The sequence below is a fragment of the Natator depressus genome, chromosome 27 (genome assembly GCF_965152275.1).
Source record: "Natator depressus isolate rNatDep1 chromosome 27, rNatDep2.hap1, whole genome shotgun sequence".
Classification (NCBI taxonomy): Eukaryota; Metazoa; Chordata; order Testudines; family Cheloniidae; genus Natator; species Natator depressus.
The window spans coordinates 1,445,103-1,471,262 of NC_134260.1; the positions used below are offsets into that span (position 1 = coordinate 1,445,103).

General features: G+C 44.9%; 2 protein-coding genes across 2 annotated transcripts in view; one reads left to right on the forward strand and one right to left on the reverse strand.

Moving 5' to 3' along the window:
• LOC141978669 (uncharacterized) overlaps positions 1-6,038 on the forward strand; it is a 28,362-nt gene extending 22,324 nt beyond the window's left edge. The window contains exons 2-3 of the mRNA XM_074940976.1: positions 4,424-4,826; positions 5,407-6,038. Coding sequence (XP_074797077.1) covers positions 4,427-4,826; positions 5,407-5,921 — 915 coding nt within the window. The 5' untranslated portion in view covers positions 4,424-4,426 and the 3' untranslated portion in view covers positions 5,922-6,038. The remainder of the gene's footprint in view (positions 1-4,423; positions 4,827-5,406) is intronic.
• The window catches only part of MYO1D (myosin ID), a 339,856-nt gene that overhangs the window by 55,116 nt on the left and 258,580 nt on the right, over positions 1-26,160 (reverse strand). The gene's annotated exons all lie outside the window — the stretch shown is intronic.

Here is a 26,160-nt window from a genome sequence, read left to right on the forward strand (position 1 = left end):
ACCCACCCAATGCCACCAGTGCACATCTCTGTTCTTTCAAAATATGCCAGGTGATCTTTAATTTCTGCAGATCCTATAAGCCCTCTGATTTTAGAAGATCTCATCTGAATGACCTACACATGCAGTACACTGTACGGAGTTCCAAAGCATGTAGGGTTGAATTAATCTTACTGGGACTTGAATCTGTGGTTCCAGGGAGTCTTGGTGTTTCACAACTGATGACTATCATGCACACTCTCACCCTAAAATTGGCACAAGACTAGCACGGCAAAATGGAACATTTCTGCGGCTCTCGGTGAGACAGATTGGTGACTAAATCTTTTGCTGACTGTGACTTTTTCCTTTTCCAGTTGTTAGTGAGAGGAAGTAACATTGCTGAGGCTCAGTGTCAGTAAAGCTCAGTTCCTATTATCAGGGCTGACCACTGCAGCGTCAAACTCACATGTAACTGGAAAGTTTGCACCAATTTAGGGTGGCTGAGTTCATCTGCCCCTCCTAAACTGATATTAAAGGTCTTTTCCTTCCTTTATTGGAGGAGTCAGGTCAACTCTTCCAATATGGTCTTTGCAAAGAAATTCTGGGAAAACACTTGAAAGAACATATCCCCACAGCTTCTCTCTATAACAAAAACAAAGCACAAGGAGGGGCTGGGTGGCTCAGGGAACTGATCTAAGTTAATTGCCTGCAACTGGAGGGTTCAAAACTGGTTCAACTCGATGATGACTGTTGTCGTTACAGGTGATGGCTTTTTGAGGCTATTGCGAAATGAATAGGTGGTGTCAGTCTGGTTCCCAGGGTCAGGTATCCACAGCTCAACACATCATAACTAGCATCTTACTGGCCACCTCAGGAAAAGTTCCAAGATTGAGATTAAGAAGAACATAAGAATGGCCATAATGAGTCAAACCAAAGGTCCATCCAGCCCAGTATCCTGTCTGCTGACAATGGCCAATGCCAGGTGCCCCAGAGGGAGTGAACCTAATAGGTAATGATCCAGTGATCTCTCTCCTGCCATCCATCTCCACCCTCTGACAAACAGAGGCTAGGGACACCATTCCTTACCCGTCCTGGCTAATAGCCATTAATGGACTTAACCTCCATGAATTTATCCAGTTCTCTTTTAAACCCTGTTATAGTCCTAGCCTTCACAACCTCCTCAGGCAAGGAGTTCCACAGGTTGACTGTGCGCTGAGTGAAGAAGAACTTCCTTTTGTTTGTTTTAAACCTGCTGCCCATCAATTTTATTTGGTGGCCCCTAGTTCTTATATTATGGGAACAAGTAAATAACTTTTCCTTATTCACTTTCTCCACACCACTCATGATTTTATAGACCTCTATCATATCCCCCCTTAGTCTCCTCTTTTCCAAGCTGAAAAGTCCTAGCCTCTTTAATCTCTCCTCATATGGGACCCGTTCCAAAATCCTAATCATTTCAGTTGCCCTTTTCTGAACCTTTTCTAATGCCAGTCTATCTTTTTTGAGATGAGGGGACCACATCTGTATGCAGTATTCAAGATGTCATAGAATCATAGAATATCAGGGTTGGAAGGGACCTCAGGAGGTCATCTAGTCCAACCCCCTGCTCAAAGCAGGAGCAATCCCCAATTAAATCATCCCAACCAGAGCTTTGTCAAGCCTGACCTTAAAAACTTCTAAGGAAGGAGATTCTACCACCTCCCTAGGTAACGCATTCCAGTGTTTCACCACCCTCCTAGTGAAAAAGTTTTTCCTAATATCCAACCTAAACCTCCCCCACTGCAACTTGAGACCATTACTCCTTGTCCTGTCATCTTCTACCACTGAGAATAGTCTAGAACCATCCTCTTTGGAACCACCTCTCAGGTAGTTGAAAGCAGCTATCAAATCCCCCCTCATTCTTCTCTTCCACAGACTAAACAATCCCAGTTCCCTCAGCCTCTCCTCATAAGTCATGTGTTCCAGACCCCTAATCATTTTTGTTGCCCTCCGCTGGACTCTCTCCAATTTATCCACATCCTTCTTGTAGTGTGGGGCCCAAAACTGGACACAGTACTCCAGATGAGGCCTCACCAATGTCGAATAGAGGGGAACGATCACGTCCCTCGATCTGCTGGCTATGCCCCTACTTATACAGCCCAAAATGCCATTGGCCTTCTTGGCAACAAGGGCACACTGTTGACTCATATCCAGCTTCTCGTCCACTGTCACCCCTAGGTCCTTTTCCGCAGAACTGCTGCCTAGCCATTCGGTCCCTAGTCTGTAGCGGTGCATGGGATTCTTCCATCCTAAGTGCAGGACCCTGCACTTATCCTTGTTGAACCTCATCAGATTTCTTTTGGCCCAATCCTCCAATTTGTCTAGGTCCCTCTGTATCCTATCCCTACTTGCCACCGTATTTACCACTCCTCCTAGTTTAGTATCATCCGCAAATTTGCTGAGAGTTCAATCCACATCATCCTCCAGATCATTTATGAAGATATTGAACAAAACCGGCCCCAGGACCGACCCTTGGGGCACTCCACTTGATACCGGCTGCCAACTAGACATGGAGCCATTGATCACTACCCGTTGAGCCCGACAATCTAGCCAACTTTCTACCCACCTTATAGTGCATTCATCCAGCCCATACTACTTTAACTTGCTGATAAGAATACTGTGGGAGACCGTGTCAAAAGCTTTGCTAAAGTCAAGAAACAATACATCCACTGCTTTCCCTTCATCCACAGAGCCAGTTATCTTGTCATAGAAGGCAATTAGATTAGTCAGGCATGACTTGCCCTTGGTGAATCCATGCTGACTGTTCCTGATCACTTTCCTCTCGTGTAAGTGCTTCAGGATAGATTCCTTGAGGACCTGCTCCATGATTTTTCCGGGGCGTACCATGGATTTATAGAAGGACAATAAGATATTCTCCGTCTTATTCTCTATCCCTTTTGTTTAACGAACCTCCTCATTTTTGCATAGTTCCCCTTTCTGAAATTAAATGCCATAGTGTTGGGCTGTTGAGGTGTTCTTCCCAGCACAGGAATGTTAAATATCATTATAGTATGGTCACTATTTCCAAGCGGTCCTGTTACAGTTACCTCTTGGACCAGATCCTGCGCTCCACTCAGGACTAGATCGAGAGTCGCCTCTCGCCTTGTGGGTTCCTGTACCAGCTGCTCCAAGAAGCAGTCATTTAAAGTATCGAGAAATTTTGCTTCTGCATTTCGTCCTGACATGACATGTCCCCAGTCAGTATGGGGATAATTGAAATCCCCCACTATTACTGAGTTCTTTATTTTGATAGCCTCTCTAATCTCCTGTAGCATTTCATCATCACTATCACTATCCTGGTCAGGTGGTCGATAATAGATCCCTCCTGTTATATTCTTATGAGAGCCTGGCATTACTATCCATAGAGATTCTATGGAACATGTGGATTCATTTAAGATTTTTATTTCATTTGATTCTAAATTTTCTTTCATATATAGTGCCACTCTTCCCCCACCCGCACAACCTGCTCTGTCCTTCCGATATATTTTGTACTCCGGAATGATTGTGTACCATTGATTGTCCTCACTCCACCAGGTTTCTGTGATGCCTATTATATCAATATCCTCCTTTAACACGAGCCACTCTAGTTCACCCATCTTATTATTTAGACTTCTAGCATTTGTGTACAAGCACTTTAAAAACTTGTCACTCTTTATCTGTCTGCCCTTTTCTGGTGAGTCAGATTCTTTTTTATGTGAATGTTTCTCGTCTGATCTGGCCCATACTTTATCCTCTTCCATCCTCTCCTCTTGACTAAAACCTAGAGAATCTCTATCAATAGACTCTCCTCTAAGAGAAGTCTCTGTCCGTTCCACGTGCGCCTCTGAAGCAATCGGCTTTCCCCCATCTCTTAGCCTTGGTCTACACTAGGAGTTGAGGTCGAATTTAGCAGCGTTAAATTGATTTAACCCTGCACCCGTCCACACGATGAAGCCCTTTTTTCGACATAAAGGGCTCTTAAAATCGATTTCCTTACTCCACCCCCGACAAGGGGATTAGCGCTGAAATCAGCCTTGCCAGGTCGAATTTGGGGTACTGTGGACGCAATTAGACGGTATTGGCCTCCGGGAGCTATGCCAGAGTGCTCCATTGTGACCGCTCTGGACAGCACTCTCAACTCAGAGGCACTGGCCAGGTAGACAGGAAAAGGCCAGCGAACTTTTCAATTTCAATTTCCTGTTTGGCCAGCGTGGCAAGCTGCAGGTGAGTGCAGAGCTCATCAGCAGAGGGGACCATGCAGAGCTCATCAGTAGAGGTGACCATGATGGAGTCCCAGAATCGCAAAAGAGCTCCAGCATGGACCAAACGGGAGGTACGGGATCTGATCGCTGTATGGGGAGAGGAATCCGTGCTATCAGAACTCCGTTCCAGTTTTCGAAATGCCAAAACATTTGTCAAAATCTCCCAGGGCATGATGGACAGCGGCCATAACAGGGACTCAAAGCAGTGCCGCGTGAAACTTAAGGAGCTGAGACAAGCCTACCAGAAAACCAGAGAGGCGAACGGCCGCTCCGGGTCAGAGCCCCAAACATGCCACTGCTATGATGAGCTGCAAGCCATTTTATGGGTTCAGCCACCACTACCCCAGCCGTGTTGTTTGACTCCTTCCATGGAGATAGAGACAACACGGAAGCAGGTTTTGGGGGACGAGGAAGATGATGATGATGATGAAGTTGTAGATAGCAAGCAAGCAGAGAAACCGATTTTCCCGACAGCCAGGAACTGTTTCTCACCCTGGACCTGGAGCCAGTACCCCCTGAACCCACCGAAGGCTGCCTCCTGGACCCGCCAGGCGGAGAAGGGACCTCTGGGTGAGTGTACCTTTTAAAATAGTATACATGGTTTAAAAGCAAGCATGTTTAATGATTAATTTGCCCTGGCATTCGCGGCTCTCCTAGATGAACTCCCAAAGCCTTTGCAAAAGGTTTCTGGAGAGGGCAGCCTTATTCCGTCCACCATGGTAGGACACTTTACCACACCAGGCCAGTAGCACGTACTCGGGAATCACTGTAGAACAAAGCATTGCAGTGTATGTTTGCTGGCGTTCAAACAACATCCGTTCTTTATCTCTCTGTGTTATCCTCAGAAGAGTGATATCATTCATGGTCAATTGGTTGAAATAGGGTGCTTTTCTTAAGGGGACATTCAGAGGTGGCTGTTCCTGCTGGGCTGTTTGCCTGTGGCTGAACAGAAATGTTCCCCGCTGTCAGCCACGGGGAGGGGGGAGGGGCTAGCCACGTGGTGGGGGGAGGCAAAATGCGACCTTGGAACGAAAGCACATGTGCTATGTATGTAATGTTAACAGCAAGGTTTACCCTGAAAGAGTGTAGCCATTGTTCTATAAAATGTGTCTTTTTAAATACCACTGTCCCTTTTTTTTTTCTCCACCAGCTGCATGTGTTTCAAGGATCACAGGATCTTCTTCTTCCCAGAGGCTAGTGAAGATTAGACGGCGAAAAAAACGCACTCGTGATGAAATGTTCTCTGAGCTCATGCTGTCTTCCCACACTGACAGAGCACAGACGAATGCGTGGAGGCAGACAATGTCAGAATGCAGGAAAGCACAGAATGACCGGGAGGAGAGGTGGCAGGCTGAAGACAGTAAGTGGCGGGCTGAAGAGAGGGCTGAAGCTGAAAGGTGGCCGCAGCATGATGAGAGGAGGCAGGATTCAATGCTGAGGCTGCTGGAGGATCAAACTAATATGCTCCAGCATATGGTTGAGCTGCAGGAAAGGCAGCTGGAGCACAGACCGCCACCACAGCCCCTGTGTAACCAACCGCCCTCCTCCCCAAGTTCCATAGCCTCCTCACCCAGACGCCCAAGAACATGGTGGGGGAGGCCTCCGGCCACCCAGCCACTCCACCCCAGAGGATTGCCCAAGCAACAGAAGGCTGGCATTCAATAAGTTTTAAAGTTTTAAACTTTTAAAGTGCTGTGTGGTCTTGTCCTTCCCTCCTCCACCACCCCTCCCGGGCTACCTTGGCAGTTATGCCCCTGTTTGTGTGATGAATTAATAAAGAATGCACGAATGTGAAGCAACAATGACTTTATTGCCTCTGCAAGTGGTGATCGAAGGGAGGAGGGGAGGATGGTTAGCTTACAGGGAAGTAGAGTGAACCAAGGGGCGGGGGGTTTCATCAAGAAGAAACAAACAGAACTTTCACTCCGTAGCCTTGCCAGTCATGAAACTGGTTTTCAAAGCTTCTCTGATGCACACCGTGCCCTCCTGTGCTCTTCTAACCGCCCTGGTGTCTGGCTGCGTGTAACCAGCAGCCAGGTGATTTGCCTCAACCTCCCACCCCACCATAAACTTCTCCCCCTTACTCTCACAGAGATGGTGGAGTGCACAGCAAGCAGTAATAACAGTGGGAATATTGGTTTCGCTGAGGTCTAACCGAGTCAGTAAACTGCGCCAGGGCGCTTTTAAACATCCAAATGCACATTCTATCACCATTCTGCACTTGCTCAGCCTGTAGTTGAACAGCTCCTGACTACTGTCCAGGCTGCCTGCGTACGGCTTCATGAGTCATGGCAGTAAGGGGTAGGCTGGGTCCCCAAGGATAACTATAGGCATTTCAACATCCCCAACAGTTATTTTCTGGTCTGGGAATAAAGTCCCTTCCTGCAGCTTTTGAAACAGACCAGAGTTCCTGAAGATGCGAGCGTCATGTACCTTTCCCGGCTATCCCACGTTGATGGTGAAACATCCCTTGTGATCCACCAGTGCTTGCAGCACTATTGAAAAGTACCCCTTGCGATTTATGTACTCGCCGGCTTGGTGCTCCGGTGCCAAGATAGAGATATGGGTTCCGTCTATGGCCCCACCACAGTTAGGGAATCCCATTGCAGCAAAGCCATCCACTATGACCTGCACATTTCCCAGGATCTCTACCCTTGATATCAGCAGATCTTTGATTGCGTTGGCTACTTGCATCACAGCAGCCCCCACAGTAGATTTGCCCACTCCAAATTGATTCCCGACTGACTGATAGCTGTCTGGCATTGCAAGCTTCCACAGGGCTATTGCCACTTGCTTCTCAACTGTGAGGGCTGCTCTCATCTTGGTATTCTTGTGCCTCAGGGCAGGGGAAAGCAAGTCACAAAATTCCATGAAAGTGCCCTTATGCATGCGAAAGTTTCACAGCCACTGGGAAACGTCCCAGACCTGCAACACGATGCGGTCCCACCAGTCTGTGCTTGTTTCCCGGGCCCAGAATCAGCGTTCCACTGCATGAACCTGCCCCATTAGCACCATGATGCCCACATTGCCAGGGCCCATGCTTTGAGAGAAGTCTGTGTCCATGTCCTCATCACTCTCGTCACCGCGCTGACGTCGCCTACTCACCCGGTTTCGCTTTGCCAGGTTCTGGTGCTGCATATACTGCTGGATAATGCGTGTGGTGTTTAATGGGCTCCTAATTGCCAAAGTGATCTGAGTGGGCTCCATGCTTGCCGTGGTATGGCGTCTGCACAGAAAAAAGGCACGGAACGATTGCCTGCCGTTGCTCTGATGGAGGGAGGGGCGACTGACGACATGGCTTACAGGGAATTAAAATCAACAAAGGGGGTGGCTTTACATCAAGGAGAAACAAAAACAACTGTCACACAGAATGGCCCCCTCAAGGAATGAATTCAAAACCCTGGGTTTAGCAGGCCAATGCTCAACCCACTAAGCTATCCCTCCCTCTGGTATTTCAGGCAGGACTGAATCTCCATTACAGTTTTCAAGGTGCCCCTGACAGACCTCACCAAAACGATTGTCGGCCGTTGATTTCACGGAGGGAAGGAGGGAAGGGGGAGCAAATGAATACAAAACAAATCTGGTCTATTTCTTGTTTTGATCCACTCCATCTATCTTTTACATCTTTGGCTGGCAGCAGATGGTGCAGAAGGACTGCAAGCCATCCACATCTCCTGGCTGCTCGGCAGAAGATGGTACAATAGGACTGCCTGCAGGACTAAAGAGAATGACCTGGTCGAGTCACTCCTAATTTAGTCCCTGCACCCATGTCTGCCCAGGCGCTCCTGACCGACCTTACCGAGGTGGCCAGGAGCACCTCGGACACGATGAGGATGGTTTTCAGGCCTATTGCACCATCTGCTGCCACAAACCAATGGGTTGCTGCTGCTGTGTAGCAATGCAGTACCGTGTCTGCCAGCACCCAGGAGACATACGGTGACAGTGAGCTGAGTGGGCTCCATGCTTGCCGTGGTACGGCGTCTGTACCGGTAACTCAGGAAAAAAGGCGCAAAACGATTGTCTGCCGTTGCTTTCACAGAGGGAGGGCCTGACGACATGTACCCAGAACCACCTGCGACAACATTTTTTGCCCCATCATGCATTGGGATCTCAACCCAGAATTCCAATGGGCAGCGGAGACTGCGGGAACTGTGGGATAGCTACCCACAGTGCAACACTCCTGAAGTCGACGCTAGCCTCGGTACTGTGGAAGAACTCCGCCGAGTTAATGCACTTAATGCACTTAGAGCATTTTGTGTGGGGACACACACAATCGACTATATAAAAACGATTTCTAAAAAACCGACTTCTATAAATTCGACCTAATTTCGTAGTGTAGACATACCCTTAGTTTAAAAACTGCTCTGCAACCTTTTTAATGTTCAGTGCCAGCCGTCTGGATCCACTTTGGTTTAGGTGGAGCCCATCCTTCCTGTATAGGCTCCCCCTATCCCAAAAGTTTCCCCAGTTTCTAATAAATCTAATCTCCTCCTCTCTACACCATTGTCTCATCCACGCATTGCGACTCTGAAGCTCTGCCTGCCTACCTGGCCCTGCGCGTGGAACTGGAAGCATTTCTGAGAATGCCACCATAGAGGCCCTGGATTTCAGTCTCTTTCCTAGCAGCCTAAATTTGGCCTCCACGACGTCTCTCCTACCCTTCCCTATGTCATTGGTACCTATATGTACCACGACCACTGTTCCTGCTAAGCTGTGCGCGTGTGCGCGTCCACTCAGATCCTAAACCCCGCGCACACGGCGAAACACCACGTGCACAAATTTGCACAGAAGCACAATTTGCACAGAAGAAATTTTTTGCACACACGGCCTGTCAAAAATTAGAGGGAACATTGACCACAACCACCGGCTCCTCCCCAGCACTACACGTAAGTCTATCTAGGTGCCTCGAGAGATCCACAACCTTCGCACCAGGCAGGCAGGTCACCATAGGGTTCTCCCGGTCATCACAAACCCAGCTATCTATGTTTCTAATGATCAAAACTCCCATTACTAACACCTGCCTTTTCCTAATGACTGGAGTTACCTCCCCTCAGTGTGAGAGGATACCCCAACATCATCTGGAAGGAGGGTCCCAACTATGGGAAGGTTTCCCTCTGCTCCTGTTGACTGCTCTCCTTCTCTGGGCCTTTCATCCTCCTTAACAGCGCAGGGGCTGTCTGACTGGAGGTGAGACAAATCTACAGTGTCCCGGAAAGCCTCATCAGCATACCTCTCTGTCTCCCTTAGCTCCTCCAGTTCTGTCACCCTGGCCTCCAAAGCCCGCACACCGTCTCTGAGGGCCAGGAGCTCCTTGCACCGAATGCACACATACGCCACCCACCCACAGGGCAGGTAACATACATGCTACACCGAGTGCAATAAACAGGATAGCCCCCATTCTGCTGCTGGGCTTCTGCCTGCATTCTCTCCTACACCTACCTAGGTTAATGATAGGGTTTTTGTTTAAATCAAGAAGTTTTGATTATAGTTTAGTTTAAAGGTTTTAAAGAATGGCAAGTGTACCTCACCCCCTTTCCACTACCCTTCCAAACTCCCTCTCGAAACTCCCTGTTAGTGGTCCCTGGTCACTTGCTCATGCTTTATAAAGCCCTGGCCTTCTTGATAGCCCCACCCCCTGACCAAGGCTCAGCCAATGAACAGGGGCTTCTAGATTTCAAACCTTGTTTAGAAGCTCACAGCTTCCAGCTGCAGGCCACAGCACACAGTCCTTCAAACAAACAAACACAAGCTCAGCAAACAGCAAGTAACCCCCAAACACAAACACACACTATGGACAGCCACTTATCCCAAGGGTCCCATATTTGCTTCGCCTTCATCTGGAGAGCTCCCTCTCGAAAATCCCTGTTAGCATTACCATAGTGACTGAACTAAACTCTTGTTCTAGGGAGAAATCCCCTTAGGTCAGGACTGAAGCACACTGACAATGAGTTGTGTGGGGGAGACTTTCATTGCTTCCGGCGATTCTGTACCAGACACAGTATTTTAATCACCAGGGTTGTCAATCTAACACCTAACACTACATTCACTCAAAATAATCTATACATACACACATTAGCATGTTTTCATTTTTGAGGTACATAGGAAGCAAGTTTATCCTGATGGCCCCACACCCAGAATGAGGTGCAAGGAACTGGAGCCATTTCCAAAAACTCCCCTTACTTGCTTTAGAATCTTAAAAGGTTAGGGTTGGAAGAGACTTCAGGAGGTCATCAAGTCCAACCCCCTGCTCAAAGCAGGACCAACGCCAACTAAATCATCCCAGCCAGGGCTTTGTCAAGCTGGGCCTTAAAAACCTCTAAGGAAGGAGATTCCACCACCTCCCTAGGTAACTCTTTAAGAGAGATCCATAGCAGACAATACACAGCTGTAATGTCATCTGTGTTACCAACAAGATCCATCTCGCTAATGACGACCAGCATAAGTAGTGCCATTCAGCTCTACAAAGAGATTTATGTGGTAAATAAAACTGAAGTGGCTTCCTTTACATAGTATTGATTCCTGTCTGTACTGTATGTTTGTAAAGGATGCTTAATCTAGTCCAGTGCAAATTCACTCACAAGGACATAGGTCTGTGCAGCCTAAATGTCAATACCCTGCACCATAATCTGACAAGATGGTGCAGAACATGCATTTATGTAGAGATTTCCCTTCCTTTGGAAGGAAGGATAATTCATTGCTGTGAAACACTGTGCTGGGATAAAACCTCCAGTTCACCTCCTGTCACACTTTGTAGATGCCACATCAATACCGCTCCAGGGAAATACAATAATATAGTACATGCCAAGCTCCCATGGGACTTGGTAACTCCCATTCGCTCCTGGACTCTACTAACCTGGCGGTGGCACTCTGACGCTAACAACATCTAATGCAATATCTGCATTACAGAGACAACTAATCATGTATAATCTCTTCCCACCCCATTGATTTCCTACAGCATGCAACATCCACAGGCGGGGCACAATGGGAAGCTTTTCCAAAGAGCCACGTCACTCCTCACTGAATAAGCAGGGTGCAACACCAATGGTATTAAATTGTTTTCACATTTGTGCTTTCCCTGCCAACTTCTCCTCAGGGCTTCGTGGGAAACAAATTACCTACAGGAGGTTCCATTTTAAGCTAGTGCCCAAGTCAGAAAGTGAGTATGCTTCCCTAGATGCTACCCAGTGGTTTCACTAGCATATTAAAGCTAATTAGTTGAGTTACAGAATATACAATTTGCCCCCTTCGTTTTGGCCCCATTTTCCTCCATTGTTACTGAAGCTTCCAGCTGGTCAATGAAAGGAACGTCTTGTCATCCAGGGAGCAGTAAACTGCAGCAACGCTGAGATACTTGTGGGAGGGATGGGAAAAGTTGCCCTATTGCAGGGGTGGGCAAACTATGGCCTGCAGGCCGCATCTGGCCCATCAGATATTTTAATCTGGCCCTTGAGCTACCGCTGGGGAGTGGGGTCTGGGGCTTCCCACGCTCCACATGGCTCCTGGAAGCAGCAGCAGCATGTCCCCACTCTGGCTGCTATGCATAGGAACAGCTAGGGGGCTCCGCATGCTGCCCCCGCCCCAAGCACTGCCCCTGCAGCTCCCATTGGCCGGGAACCCCAGCCAATAGGAGCTGCAGGGGTGGCAGAGCACACAGAGCTGCCTGGCTGTGCATCTGCATAGGAGCCAGAGGAGGGACGTGCCGCTGCTTCCAGAAGTTGCTTGAGGTAAGCGCCGTCCAGAGCCTGCACCCCTGACCTCCTCCCACACTCCAACCCCCTCCCACCCTCCAAACCCCTCGATACCAGCCCAGAGCACCCTCCTACACCCCAAACCCCTCATTCCCAGAGCCCGTACCCTCAGCCGGAACCCCCATCTCCCCCCACGCCCCAACCCCTGCCTCAGCCCAGAGCCCCCTCCCACACCCTGAACTCCTCATTTCTGGCCCCACCCCAGAGCCTGCACCCCAGCTGGGTCTTCACCCCCTCCTGCAACCCAACCCCAATTTTGTGAGCATTCATGGACTGCCATACAATTTCCATAAACAGATGTGGCCCTCGGGCCAAAAGGAAATCTCTACCACAGGGCGCTTGGTAAAAAACTAGAAACGATCTGGGTTACACGTTGGTGTTATTTTTATTGCATGCATGTTTAGGCCTCAATCATTGTAGAATTTTTGGTTGCCAAGAGAATTTTTGGTTGCCACTGTAGAATTTTTGGTTGCCAAGAGATGGAAAAGCCAAACTGTGGTGATTTTTCTACTTATTTCATTTTTAAAACATTTGTTTAGAAACTCTATGTTTTGATTACTGCTTTGGGAATTGTGACTGGCATAATAAGAAACAATTTATTCTTTATAGAACTCAATTTATGGAAAGTAAAATTCTACAGTCACTGAAGAAATAGGAATGTTTTATGTATAATTTCTTGATGAGAAATTGCTGTTTTTGTGGTAGGCTAAGTAACTAAACTACCATGAGGAATTTTATGTAGATGTTTATAGTACCCTGTTGATATCTTTTATTTATTTATTTATTTTAAGGCCTCGCCAATTTATTAAAAAATAAGACATTCCATTATTGGTGATGACAATCCAAATGAATGCACTGTTTATCCACTCTGATAACTGTACACATGCCCAGATGGTGGAAACATGTATAGAAATATTTCCTTCACTGCCCCTGTCCACTTTGCCCCTGAATGTGGGCAATCAAATGACAGGAGAATTCTGCTCTCTTCTGAGTGGATTTGCCCAGTGAGAAATTAGTTTTCTTATAGGAGGCAGAAATGGAAAGAAGAAACATATGTGCAGTCTGCATTTCACATGCGTTGATTGCCACAGGGGAGCTGAATTTTTGACCTACCATCCTTGACCGGATCCTTTTATACAGTCCTGTTTTCTTACAAACAGAAGACACCACAGTATCTTTCAAATGTTATTTTAAAAGCAGCTCTTCCTGAAGCATGTTCAGAAAAATTACAATGACCAGAAACCTCCCGGGTCTCAGTCACTGTTGCTCAGACATTCTCTGCTAACTGGTTAGACGCTGGAAGCCTTGAATTCTTCAGCTCAAAACACTGTGAGATTTAGCTGAATCTTCTGAAGCACCAGCATTGTCTGCATTTACAATACAAAGGCTTCTGAGCAGTGAGACAAACAGAACAGAATGAGCTATCACAGCTAAAAAAGCCTAAATGATGTAATCAAAAATAAAACATTTCTGATGTTCATAAACTATTGCTAAACAAATGAGGTCCATGGTTCGTGTTCATTATTCTGCTAACAATCCCTCAGACCGCCAGCCGGTATCATCACACACACATTAAGAGGATGAGGAAAGAGGGTTTTAAGTAGGTCACCAGTATATATGATCACAGCAGCTCTTTTTTGCTGTTTTTGTTTGCTGGCAGCCACTGAATTTCTTATCTGAAAGGAATGCTAGTGCTGGAAAAAAATGCAGGGTGTATATAAAGCAAGGTAGGCAGCAAATTCAAAGAGAGGCCTGCTCTTTAAACCACTACCTTTTATAGCCAAACCTTTTACCCCTGACAGTCATCGCCGCCAACATCAGCTTGCTAATAAGTGTTATCCCAGAAGTGGTATTAGGGTTTTAGAAGCCCACACAGAACACCTAATTTGGCTTTGAATATATGCTGGACCAGCTATTTTGGGATCGTCTTCTTCATATGCCTAATGTAGATGTAGAGCAACTACATTACATAGTTAGCATTGAGAGCTGATGTGGGGGAAAACAGAGGGTGCGTGGGGTTACCCCAGGGTAGTTTAGACACCAATCCCCTGAATAGCTGGTGTAGTGTTTGAATTTAACAAGTCTGGAGCAAAGACCTCTTCCATTTGTAGTTGTTCCCTCCATCCCACCCCTTCACGTTCTTGCCCCCAGGTGCCCCCTTCAATTCAAGGGAAATCATCAGTCATGAGAACATTCTTCCCATACGCCTCCTGCCTAGGTCTCTGCCCACTGGGGTCCTCTCTTGTGGTCTCACCTCTTCCCACTCATTCCCTTTGAAAAACCATCTATCTGCACCCTGCACCCCCCAGGCTTTGATGTTTGCCCTGCCAGCTGTGTGTAAAAAAGGGGGTAGATTCCTGAGGATGTGGAATAGTTGGGGAGCAGTTGAGTTGCCACTGGTTGCCTCCTCCCTATTGCCACCATCTCCCAGCTGCTCTCTCTTCCTGCCACTGTAAGAAACGGAGCCGCTGCCAACAGCAGGGAGAACAGCGAACAGGAATAGGACAGGCAATGGACAGGGAAGGACAAAGATTGAAAGTTGGAAGAATAGCTTCAGTGTGGCCAAAGGACCAATTCACAGCAAAAAAGACAACTCTAGCAGAATCTTTGAAATCTAGAAGTTATCTTTGAATACTCATGGCAATTGGGGGTGGTCCCGGACGACTGGAAAAAGGCTAATGTAGTGCCCGTCTTTAAAAAAGGGAAGAAGGAGGATTCTAGGAACTACAGGCCAGTCAGCCTCACCTCAGTCCTTGGAAAAATCATGGAGCAGGTCCTCAAGGAATCAATTCTGAAGCACTTAGAGGAGAGGCAAGTGATCAGGAACAGTCAGCATGGATTCACCAAGGGCAAGTCATGCCTGACTAATCTAATTGCCTTCTATGACGAGATAACTGGCTCTGTGGATGAGGGGAAAGCAGTGGACATGTTGTTCCTTGACTTTAGCAAAGCTTTTGACACGGTCTCCCACAGTATTCTTGCCAACAAGTTAAAGAAGTATGGGCTGGATGAATGGACTATACGGTGGAGAGAAAGTTGGCTACATTGTTGGGCTCAACGGGTAGTGATCAATGGCTCCATGTCTAGTTGGCAGCCGGTATCAAGTGGAGTGCCCCAAGGGTCGGTCCTGGGGCCAGTTTTCTTCAATATCTTCATAAATGATCTGGAGGATGGTGTGGATTGCACCCTCAGCAAGTTTGCAGATGACACTAAACTGGGAGGAGAGGTAGATACGCTGGAGGGTAGGGATAGGATACAGATGGACCTAAACAAATTAGAGGATTGGGCCAAAAGAAATCAGATGAGGTTCAACAAGGACAAGTGCAGAGTCCTGCACTTAGGACGGAAGAATCCCATGCACCGCTACAGACTAGGGACCGAATGGCTTGGCAGCAGTTCGGCAGAAAAGGACCTAGGGGTTATAGTGGACGAGAAGCTGGATACGAGTCAACAGTGTGCCCTTGTTGCCAAGAAGGCCAATGGCATTTTGGGCTGTATAAGTAGGGGCATTGCCAGCAGATCGAGGGACGTGATCGTTCCCCTCTATTCGACATTGGTGAGGCCTCATCTGGAGTACCGTGTCCAGTTTTGGACCCCACACTACAAGAAGGATGTGGAAAAATTGGAAAGAGTCCAGCGGAGGGCAACAAAAATGATTAGGGGTCTGGAACACATGACTTATGAGGAGAGGCTGAGGGAACTGGGATTGTTTAGTCTGCGGAGGAGAAGGAGGAGGGGGGATTTGATAGCTGCTTTCAGCTACCTGAAAGGGGGTTCCAAAGAAGATGGATCTAGATTATTCTCAATGGTAGCAGATGACAGAACAAGGAGTAATGGTCTCAAGTTGCAGTGGGGGAGGTTTAGGTTGGATATTAGGAAAAACTTTTTCACTAGGAGGGTGGTGAAACACTGGAATGCGTTACCTAGGGAGTTGGTGGAATCTCCTTCCTTTGAGGTTTTTAAGGTCAGGCTTGACAAAGTCCTGGCTGGGATGATTTAGTTGGGGATTGGTCCTACTTTGAGCAGGGGGTTGGACTAGATGACCTCCTGAGGTCCCTTCCAACCCTGATATTCTATGATTCTATGAATGGGGAAGACAGCTAGGCAAGGCTGCATCTGACATGTGCGGTAAAATCTCACTCCTTTCTGGATGGGATTGTTGTTCACACTTTATATAAAATAGGTTTATAGACACAATTTTGCAATGACGTCCATATCTACCAACACTTTTTCCCACTTGCCCCTACAGAATCCATTCAGGAACTCTCTCCAGTATGGAGTCTTGCTATATCCGCGTGGTCTGTAGGAGGGTTTAACAATACACTGTGTACACACAGGAAAGGCATTCATACATTTATTATAGACAGTCCCCTTCCCACCAAAGACAGTGTCAGTACTTTACATTTTCAAGGTTATTACAATAAAGCTGGGGCCACAGATACTCCGTGCATACTGCCACAGGCACAGCTCCACACGGTGGAAAGCGCTGGGAGTACATCATGCTGTGGATCAAGTGCAGCTACAGAACCCGCTTTTTTCCGCCTCACGCTCTCTGTTGTCTAGAAATGTGCCCGATACTAGTGGTGCTTAGCCTTGAGAGTTATCGTTTGGACTGGTGCCAACATTTGACTAAGGAAAGCTCTTGCTCTCCTCATCTCTTGAAAGAAAAAACTTTCAGAGAGCAAGGTCAGGGGAAAATACAAGCAGCCCCTCACTTTGGCTTAAGCCAGCTTCATGTACTTAGCTGTTCATATTCACAGATGTTCAGCACAGGACAGGATTGTGGTCAGACGGACAGAGTGGACTGCTTTAAGTTCTATAATGTTCACTGGTGCTTTACAACATGCTGTCCAGGATGTAAACCAATATTCAAGTCCTCCTTTCCAGAAAGCAGAGAAGGAGGCAAGGTCTAGCGGTGTGAGGACAAGAATGTGAGCCAGAAATCCCAGAGTACTATTTCCAGCTTTCACGTGGACTTTGGACAAGACACTTGGGGTCAGATTTTTGAGTGCACTCTGCTCTCATTTAGGGACTTGATTTAGTTGGGGTTGGTCCTGCTTTGAGCAGGGGGTTGGACCCGATGACCTCCTGAGGTCCCTTCCAACCCTGATATTCTATGATTCTATTACTTAAATAAAAGGTCAGATTTTCAAGAGTGCTCAGCTCTCTGTAGCTCCCATTTGCTGGGCTCTTTTGAAAATCCAGTTCTCACCATGGGTGCTGAGCCATGACTGGCTCCTTGGCTTTGTATACCTCTATTTTCCCTTATGGACTTTACAGGTATAGTAGGGGTTAATACTGATGATGCAATTTGAAGATGGAAAGCACTGTATAACTGCTAAGTGTTACCTGGGTAACATATTTATCTGCATTCAGTTTGGTCATATAGATCAGATTCCTCTGCCAATGCTGGAGTCACACATTGAACTCCTGAAACATATGGTTCAATTCATATTAACTGGCTATAATGAAAGAGCACCATCATTAGCTCACCACTTGTTGGTTCAAGTTTTAGATGCAGAAGAGGTTGAAAAGCTATGGAGGTGAAGCATGTCATGTTGTTTGTAGGTTATATGGGTGCAATGACTACAGAGCGTATGGTGTGTTATACAAACAACTTATTAAAGACAACCGAGGTCGTTTGTTATTCAGACTGGTTACTGAAGAGTGCAGGAATGCCAACTACATTAGGGTTTGCAGACGTCTTGATTGAGCTGCCATGGAAGGGCAGGTAGGTAATAGCTGCCCGAGAGTATTGATAGGCCACGTCAGAACAGCTGGAAAAAACAAACAGCAATGCAATTCATCTTTGGCTAGTTGGCAAGCCAAATGTCTAAGCCACTGACTGGAGCATTACATAAAGGGGCTGTTATGTTAGACACTTCTTGAAAAAGAATTCACCACAGTGCATTTTTGGGTTGTAATAGAAGAAGCCTATGTGTGGTAAGTTGTTTGCCATCTCTCCCTACCCATGTGCCTTTGTACTTGTGATGTGCTGCCTTTATAAATCTGAGTTTTGAAGGTGAAATAGCAGGTCACCTTATTAGATTCTAAGCTCTTGCAGCTTGAAACATGAGCTGCTCCATTAGCTTGATTTCAATAGTGAACAGTGTTTATTCAGAGCTAGATTTACAAAGGAGTGTAGTGAAATTTTGGAAAAACCCTCTTTACATGATAGTACAGTTTGTGTTGCATCATGGCCTTAGTGTAAAAGAAACGGAAAATGGCACCTTCATGATAATTCTGTTCTTTGATGTGCATTTTTTCCAGAGGCATGGTCTAGCAATCAGAATTCAGAACTGAGAGCCAGGGATTCCTGGGTTAAACTTGACGCTGAAAGACCCGTGGAGGAATCTTGCCCCCAATGAATCAACAGGAGTTTTACCAGCGATTTAACACAGCCAGAATTTCACCATGTGTTTTCTTGGACAAATCACGTAATGCCTCAGCACTCCAATTTTAAAAATATGGATAACACTTGCCTACCTCAAAGGGATTATGAAGATTAATGTTTGTAAGGCTGTTTATAAGGGCTAAATACCAGGACCTCAGTAACTCCCAAGATGCCAGCAGAAGGGCTAGAAATATAATTGTACAGGGTATTGAATGTGAGTGAGGGAAGCGTGTCTTAAATACTGCACATCACTCAGGAGGAACTCCCTATAAATATCCAAAAATCTCCACATCACTCTCCCCTGGTATTGGCTTGTCCAGGAACAGTCACATTGTTGGCAGTCAGTGGGGAGTTTGTAAAGCAGGTATTTCCAGTTCTTAATTGAAGAGAAGGTAGGAGAGATGCGTCTAAACAAGACCGTGTCCTGAAATCTACTATATAAAATGTGGGCGTTTACTAACACACACTAAATACAGTAGCAGTTTTGAGGAACCAGCCTTCAGTACTAAGATCATATGCTGTAGACAGTTTTAGTCAAATTGCTGGTTACGAACTGTAAAATGGGGATTTCCACACCACCACCACAATGTTGCTTCCCTTCTCTTGGTTTGCTTTAACCTTCCAAGTTATACAGCCGTGAAACTTCCTATACAGTAGTTCATTACTCATAGGTACTTGTGCTTCAGACAGTGGTAAATAACTCAAATCATACTCTCCCTAAGTAAAATGAAGGGGTTTTCCAAATTACAGAGTAATATCTATAGTAAAGTTTTAAAAAGACCTGCTTAGATGAGAGAACCAAAAGAGGAAAGAAATGAGGGAGCTCCTGTCCATATACTCAGCAACTGCTCTCTAACACTCTGAGTAGTAATGATCAAGGCCTAGCGTAGTTTTCTCTGGGATTAATGACTTGCTTGAAGAATAGAGAGACTCAAATGAAGCCAACAAACATTGACCCATGAGAATGAAACTATGAGACTGAAACACTTTCATTTAATACCAAAAACACTTATCCTAAAACAATGTTACATTATTGTAAAAAGTTATGGTAGGATGAGGATACTGGGATGTGTTGTCTAGAGTTGGCTCTGGGGAGATTGGGGCTTGCCAACAGCAAAAGATTAAATCTGTTTTGCAGAAAAGTGCATTTTGTTTCATTCTTTTATATTTTTTCACAAGCATGAAATAGAATCATCATCTCAAATGAGAAGCTGTTTTACTTGTGTAGGGAGGAATTTTCAAAAGAATCTAAGTGAGCTAGTGAGATTTGCGCTGCTATGTCATTTGTTTTTTGAAAATCCCTCCTGCAAGTGCTTGCAGACTGAACCGCTGGTGGCTCTCCTATGTGACTTCTTGAAGTTCTTCTACTGTGCTCCTCAACACATTATCTGAGCCTGGGGGCAACGTTGTGTCCACTGCTCTAGTATCTCTCCGGTGGAGTGCCTCATCCTACCATAACTTTTTATGTGCCGGTCCACACTGCTTTGAATTGTTATCGAGCAGAACCTGTCATCAGCATGGACGCATGTTCCCTGGAATGGTAGTTGAAGCATGAAGGGATAGATGAATCTTTAGCGCATCTGGCATGTAAATATCTTGCAATGCCAGCTACAACAGTGCCATAAGAACGCCTGTTCTCATTTTCAGGTGCTATTGTAAACAAGAAGCAGGCAGCATTATCTCCTGCAAATGTAAACAAACTTGTTTGTCTGAGCGATCGGCTGAACAAGAAGTAGGACTGAGTGGACTTGCGGGCGCTAAAGCTTTATATTATTTTATTTTTGAATGCAGTTATTTTTTGTACACAATTCTACATTTGTAAGTTCAACTTTCATGATAAAGAGATTGCCCTACAGTACTTGTATTAGGTGAATTGAAAAACACTGTTTCTTTTGGGGTTTTTTTTACAGTGCAAGTACTTGTAATCAAAAATAAATATAAAGTGAGCACTGTACACTTTGTATTCTGTGTTGTAATTGAACTCAATATATTTGAAAATGTAGGAAACATCAAAAATATTTAAATAAATGGTATTCTATTATTGTTTAACAGTGTGATTAATCGCGATTATTTTTTTAATCGCTTGACAGCTCTACTATAAACGAAAGTAGGAAATAGCTGACAGATCAAGCAGAAGGAAAGAAGGAGAAGCAAATTCCTCTGTTTGGCTAGGACATCACTGTAAGTGTCTTTCTTAAGGGTGCTGTCAGAAGTCTTTTACAAAGCTATCACTTGGGTTCAAGCAGGATATAACGAGGAAATAAACTACTTATGATCTAGTTTGTGCCATCACCTTTGAATTCCCATTCACTTACATTTTACAAGCACTTAACTGAAGAAAAAAAAAAGAGTATTAGGAAGCCAATATATTGGGCTCACTCCTCATATATAAACTTTACAGGCTTCTTTTCTAGTAAACATGCTTTTTTAAACACAAGATTAAAAACTTCAGTATAGGTTTTACATAGAATTTAAAGTTTATCTTGCTTAAGAAATAAAAACCAGAAGTGCCAATATTAAAAAAAGCTCATATAAAAATAGGTTCTGTAGCCAATTATTTTAGTTCATTATCCATTTGAGTGACGTTATGATTAATCCATGGTATATTACATATATTTATTGTATGTTAATTAGAATGAATTTGTAGGATTATAAAAGTATAAGATTGATCAGTATTTAGAGGAACCAAGTATTAGACATGAGTAAGACAAGCTGAAACGCAAGAACCCATAGGCTGAGGCCTGCAAGACTTTAGCTTAGCTAGTTTAGGCCTTGGAGACAAGAAATGATGACTTAAGCCAATGACCGAGAAATAACCCAATGCCCTGAGATTATGGGAAAAGAGATACCAAAAAGTAATACTGTGCAAAATTACCCAGATTAATATTAGATCATAAAAATACTCTAAAGGCGCATCGGTCTCAGACATGTGTCTTAACCACAGGGTACAGGTTGTGCGTCAATGCTAATGAGAAGAAAGGGAACTTACACAGCCTATAGAAAATTGGGGTCCCCCTAAGTTTCCAGGGGACAGATCAATAAGAGAAAAGAGGGTTGACACTTATGGACATGCGCAGAATGCAGGTATAGACAGAATCACACTATAAAAAGGGGATGGCCAGAATGGGAAAATTGAGCTTCATTTGGGAGACTCCAGCAGGAACCAACCCTCTACTGATGATCAAGCCATGAGAGACCCATCAGACCCTAACACTACTGTTAAGGATGTGAGTATAACGAAATTTGTAAAACTTGTGCATAGGTTTGTATAGAATTTCTATATTCTTGGGTTATCATAACTTTAACTGTAACTTTAAAAAAAAAGACTAGACTCTGTACTGGTACGTGTATGTGTGGTCACTACCCTTGGTCTTTGTGTGTTCCTAGAGACTCTAACTCTGAAGCAAGTAGCAGAGGTGACTTCATTCGGTTAAACTTGAAACTGTAGCTGTCAGAGCCTACCCCACAGTGGTGTAATGCCACATTACAAAACTCACTTTAAATAAAAGGCTATACTTCCTAAATCCATATTTAGGCATCTAAGTGAGGGACGCGGGGCGGGGGGTGAGGGGATAGCTCAGGAGTTTGAGCATTGGCCTGCTAAACCCAGGGTTGTGAGTTCAGCCCTTGAGGGGCCATTTAGGGATCGGGGCAAAAACTGGGGATTGGTCCTGCTTTGAGCAGAGGGTTGGACTAGATGACCTCCTGAGGGCCCTTCCAACCCTGATATTCTATGATGATTCTATGATAGGATCCCGACTTCAGTGGGAACTGCTGGGTGCTCACTTTTTAGGTATTTAGGTGCCTAACAAAGGTCTTGTGGCTTTAATTTTTCAGAGGTGACTAGTGATCTTTGGGAGATCTTACTGTATTAAGTTTATGTATCATTGTGGGCCAGAGATTGTATGTAATTCCATGGAGGAGGGGGACCACAGCCCTCCAGGAATTATGACCAGTGAGAGGTAATTAGGCAAATTCACTCAGGTTGTAACACCACTAGAGAGGTACCACCGCCTGGTGAGAGGCTCACATCTACTGGAATCTCCAGAGACAAACAGTCAAAGAAAGGACTTTTGAATAAGTAGCCTGAGTTTAAACTGACTCCGGGCTTTCTTTCTGGTGCAGAAAATGGACAGGACCTTCTGTCCAAGGGGAGGGTGTGTGTGTGCAATCCTTTCTGGGAAAGGCTGGAAGGACTTTGCCCTACAGAGTGATGGGTGCCTGTTTTGAGCTGGGGCTGTTATCAACTTGTAAACCCAGAAGAACCCCTTGGTGGGGTCCGAAGGACTTACTCCTGCCAGAGCCCCTGCTGGAGTTGTGTATATGGTTGGGGTGATCTCCTTATTAGCATGCATGCAGATTCTCTTGTTTTTAATAGGTTTTCTCTGTAATGCTTTCACCTTAAGAATAAATATCCTTGCTTATAAAGGGCTGTGTGGCAACTCATAACTGCTGGCAATTAGGTTGTTCATGGCCCTTGAAGAGTAAGCCAAGCACTGATGCTGGTCTGGTTAGACACTCTGGCTTGCTGGGAATAACACAGTGCGGGCAGGGAACTGTGCAGGTTGTGAAGGGAGAGAGATGTGGCTGTCTGCACAAGAGAGGTGACAAGTGAGGAGCTGAGAGCCTAGAATGGGTGAAGTTGGCCTGAACTGTGACACCAAACAAGGAACTTATGGCCTTAATTTTTCAGAGGGTGACTAGTGATTCTAGGGACCCAATCTGAGAAGCTTTAATAGGATTCAATTTTTGTAAGGTGGGCAGTCAGAACGTTTTGAAAATCAGGCCCTTTAGGGTGTCTCAAAGCTAGGCACCCAAAAATCACTTATCAATGTTGAAAAGGGAAGCCTCAGAAGCATAACTTTGGGTAACTATTTTTGAAAAAGTGAAATGAGCTAGCAGCAAAAATTGCACAGGTGTGAACAAGGGGAAAGCAAATGTACAAGATGTATATTAGTTTTATTAAAGCTGAATAAGCTGGAAACCCAAAGAGTTTTATAGTATTTGTACTTTTTTGCTGTTCTCCCATGAGAATCATATAAAGAGTAATAGGAATCCCAAAAAAATAACTCCCAGAAAATTTCAACAGAAAGCTGGAAGCAGTGGAAAAGCATCCAGACTTAGTATGCTGGATCCCCCTATAATTTTATTGTGGACCCTCACCCCATTAAAAAGTCAAGTGAAAATCTTGTGGAGAAGTTTTTGTTGTTGCCTTTTTAAAAAGTGCATCTGGATTCATATTTAACAAATTGCTTGTAAAATAGGAAATGTAGGGTCAGGAGACACCGAAGAGTTGAAACTTGTGTTTGCAAATGGGTTGCTGGTCCATACGCTTCAGGAACAGGGTCCAATTAAGGTCTTTTTGTTGGAAATTATGAGACAGGGTAGGAATCCTATACAATGTGTCTCATTATAAACAAAGAGGTCAACACATCACCTTGTTATACTAATACTTAGCACGACTTAAAGTACTGTTAACCTTCAAAAGCCTTGCAAACGTTAACTCATTAATCCTCAACCACTCAGACCAGTTAGTATCATTTCCATTTTAAAGACAGGTCAATTGCAGCACAGAGATTCAGGGCTAGTCCACACTGGCAACGTTTAAAGCGCTGCTGTGGCAGAGCACTGGGAGGGAGCTCTCCCAGCGCTCTAAAAAACCCACCTCCACGAGGGGCGTAGCTCCCAGCGCTGCTGGTGCACTGTCTACACAGGCGCTTTACAGCGCTGAAACTTGCTGCACTCAGGGGGGTGTTTTTTCACACCTCTGAGGGAGAAAGTTGCAGTGCTGTAAAGTGCTGGTGTAGACAAGTCCCAAATGACTGGCTCAAGGACTTACAATAGACAGGGGAAGAACAATAATTAAAAAAAGACCAAGTTCCTTGCTCCCAGGTTCTGTGCTCATTTCATAACTTGAGTGTCTACCCCCCGCCGTTGCCTACATTTTTTTTTTAAATGCTACAACAAAAATGAATGTTTTGAAAGCCTCAGGTAAGATCTATAAACTAGGTCAGAGTATCTAAAAGTCAATTCTTCTGTCCAATAACTTTCACAGCAAATCTTTAATGTGTAAGATTTCTAATATCTGTTTGATTAAAAACAAGAGCCAGATGGCATCAATTGCAACCCCCCAAATAAAACAGAAATAGACGTTTTATATGTCTGAGATTGGTGAAATGCTGAGGTTCCCAGCACACAGACAGGCAATGCCAGGACAGCTGCTCAGGGCAGATGGGTCTTTTGACAGCTTGATAATGGTGAATCTAAACCATGGTAAGGGCAGCCAACTTAGGACCATCTGTTTGCTAGAGAGGAAATGTTCCTGGAACAGCAGGTAGCCACTGCTCTGGTTGAGAAATAAACCAACAGCAAGATCAGCAGTATTTATAATCTTTGCTTGTAGAGCTACACAAATACAGATGGCAAGACACACAACAGCATTGCATTCTGTTTTCAAATGCAATTTGGGATTTGTACATCAGTGGAATAAACTATACTGTGTGTTTAAAGGATATATAGCAAGATGACTTCGTAGAGGGAAATTGCTGTTTAGTTTCATACCCTCAATATCAAAAAGCACTGAATGGATGCGAATAGCTGTGTTTAGAAAAAGGAACATTAACAATGCACTAAGTTTTCAGCACTACCTCCTCTGTATGTGCTATTCTGTGGCACTGAAGGGCATCCTGAGCAGAAAGCTGTATGCATTAATTGTTGAAATAAGTAACTCCATGTCACTGCTAAACTGCATTAATGCTACTCAAGCTTTTGTTTGAATTTTTAAGGATGCTTTTGAAATGTAAATTCCATAGGACAGTGAATATCTGGGTCCCTGTACAGGCAGAGCACAATGTCAGTGTGTGATGCATTGTCCAACCCACACAAGGCAGAGTAGGTTAAGTTAGGTCAATTAACCTTATTGCTGCACCTGGAGGAGAGCCAGGGATCAATAAAGCCTAATGAAAGATGAAGTTCAGCTGGAAATAGCAGGTTGGGCCTGTATAAAGGAATGAAGGTGAGAAAAGAAGGGGGTTGGTGTCTGTACGGAGAACAAAGCGACATAGTTAAAAGGTTTAAATTATTAGGGGTAATATTTGATACTAAATTACTTTGGAAAGATCATATAAACTATGTTAAAGACAAACATACAGGAAGGGTTAACCTGCATAAAAGTCTTTCTGGGACTAATTTGGGAATGAAGAAGAAAACACTGCAGAGCCTTTGTCAGACCAGTTACTGACTATGGCTCCCAAGCTTTTGGGTCAGCATCAAAATCAAGACTTAAAAAATTAGATTTAATACAAGCCAGGCACTACAAATTGCACACTTATTACAACTCCTATTTGTGTGCTACAGATAGCTTCTAGTGAAATGCTGGTTACACTATGAAGGAAAGCACTGAACCTATCTTTCTAGACCACCGTTAATGGGAACTGCAGTGATGAAAGACCAAATACCCAAGGATTGTTGGGAATTTGATAGGCAAACTATAGCACAGGATGTTAGAACTCAATTTACCATTTGAGTTAGTGTGTGGGGATGAAGGAATTGAAAGACAAGGAAAAGCTGAATGAAGTAAAAACTTTTAGTCATGGGAAAATTAGTTATGGATGGAGAGTTGCATGGTCAAACCTGGCTTTAGATTTGATAAAAGCATAAGGGGAAAAAGAGACAGTAGGTATAAAAGTGAAGCATACCAATACATAGATGAAAAGTGGAGTCGTTTTTGTCAAATATCTACAGATGGGTCCAAAAAAGAAAA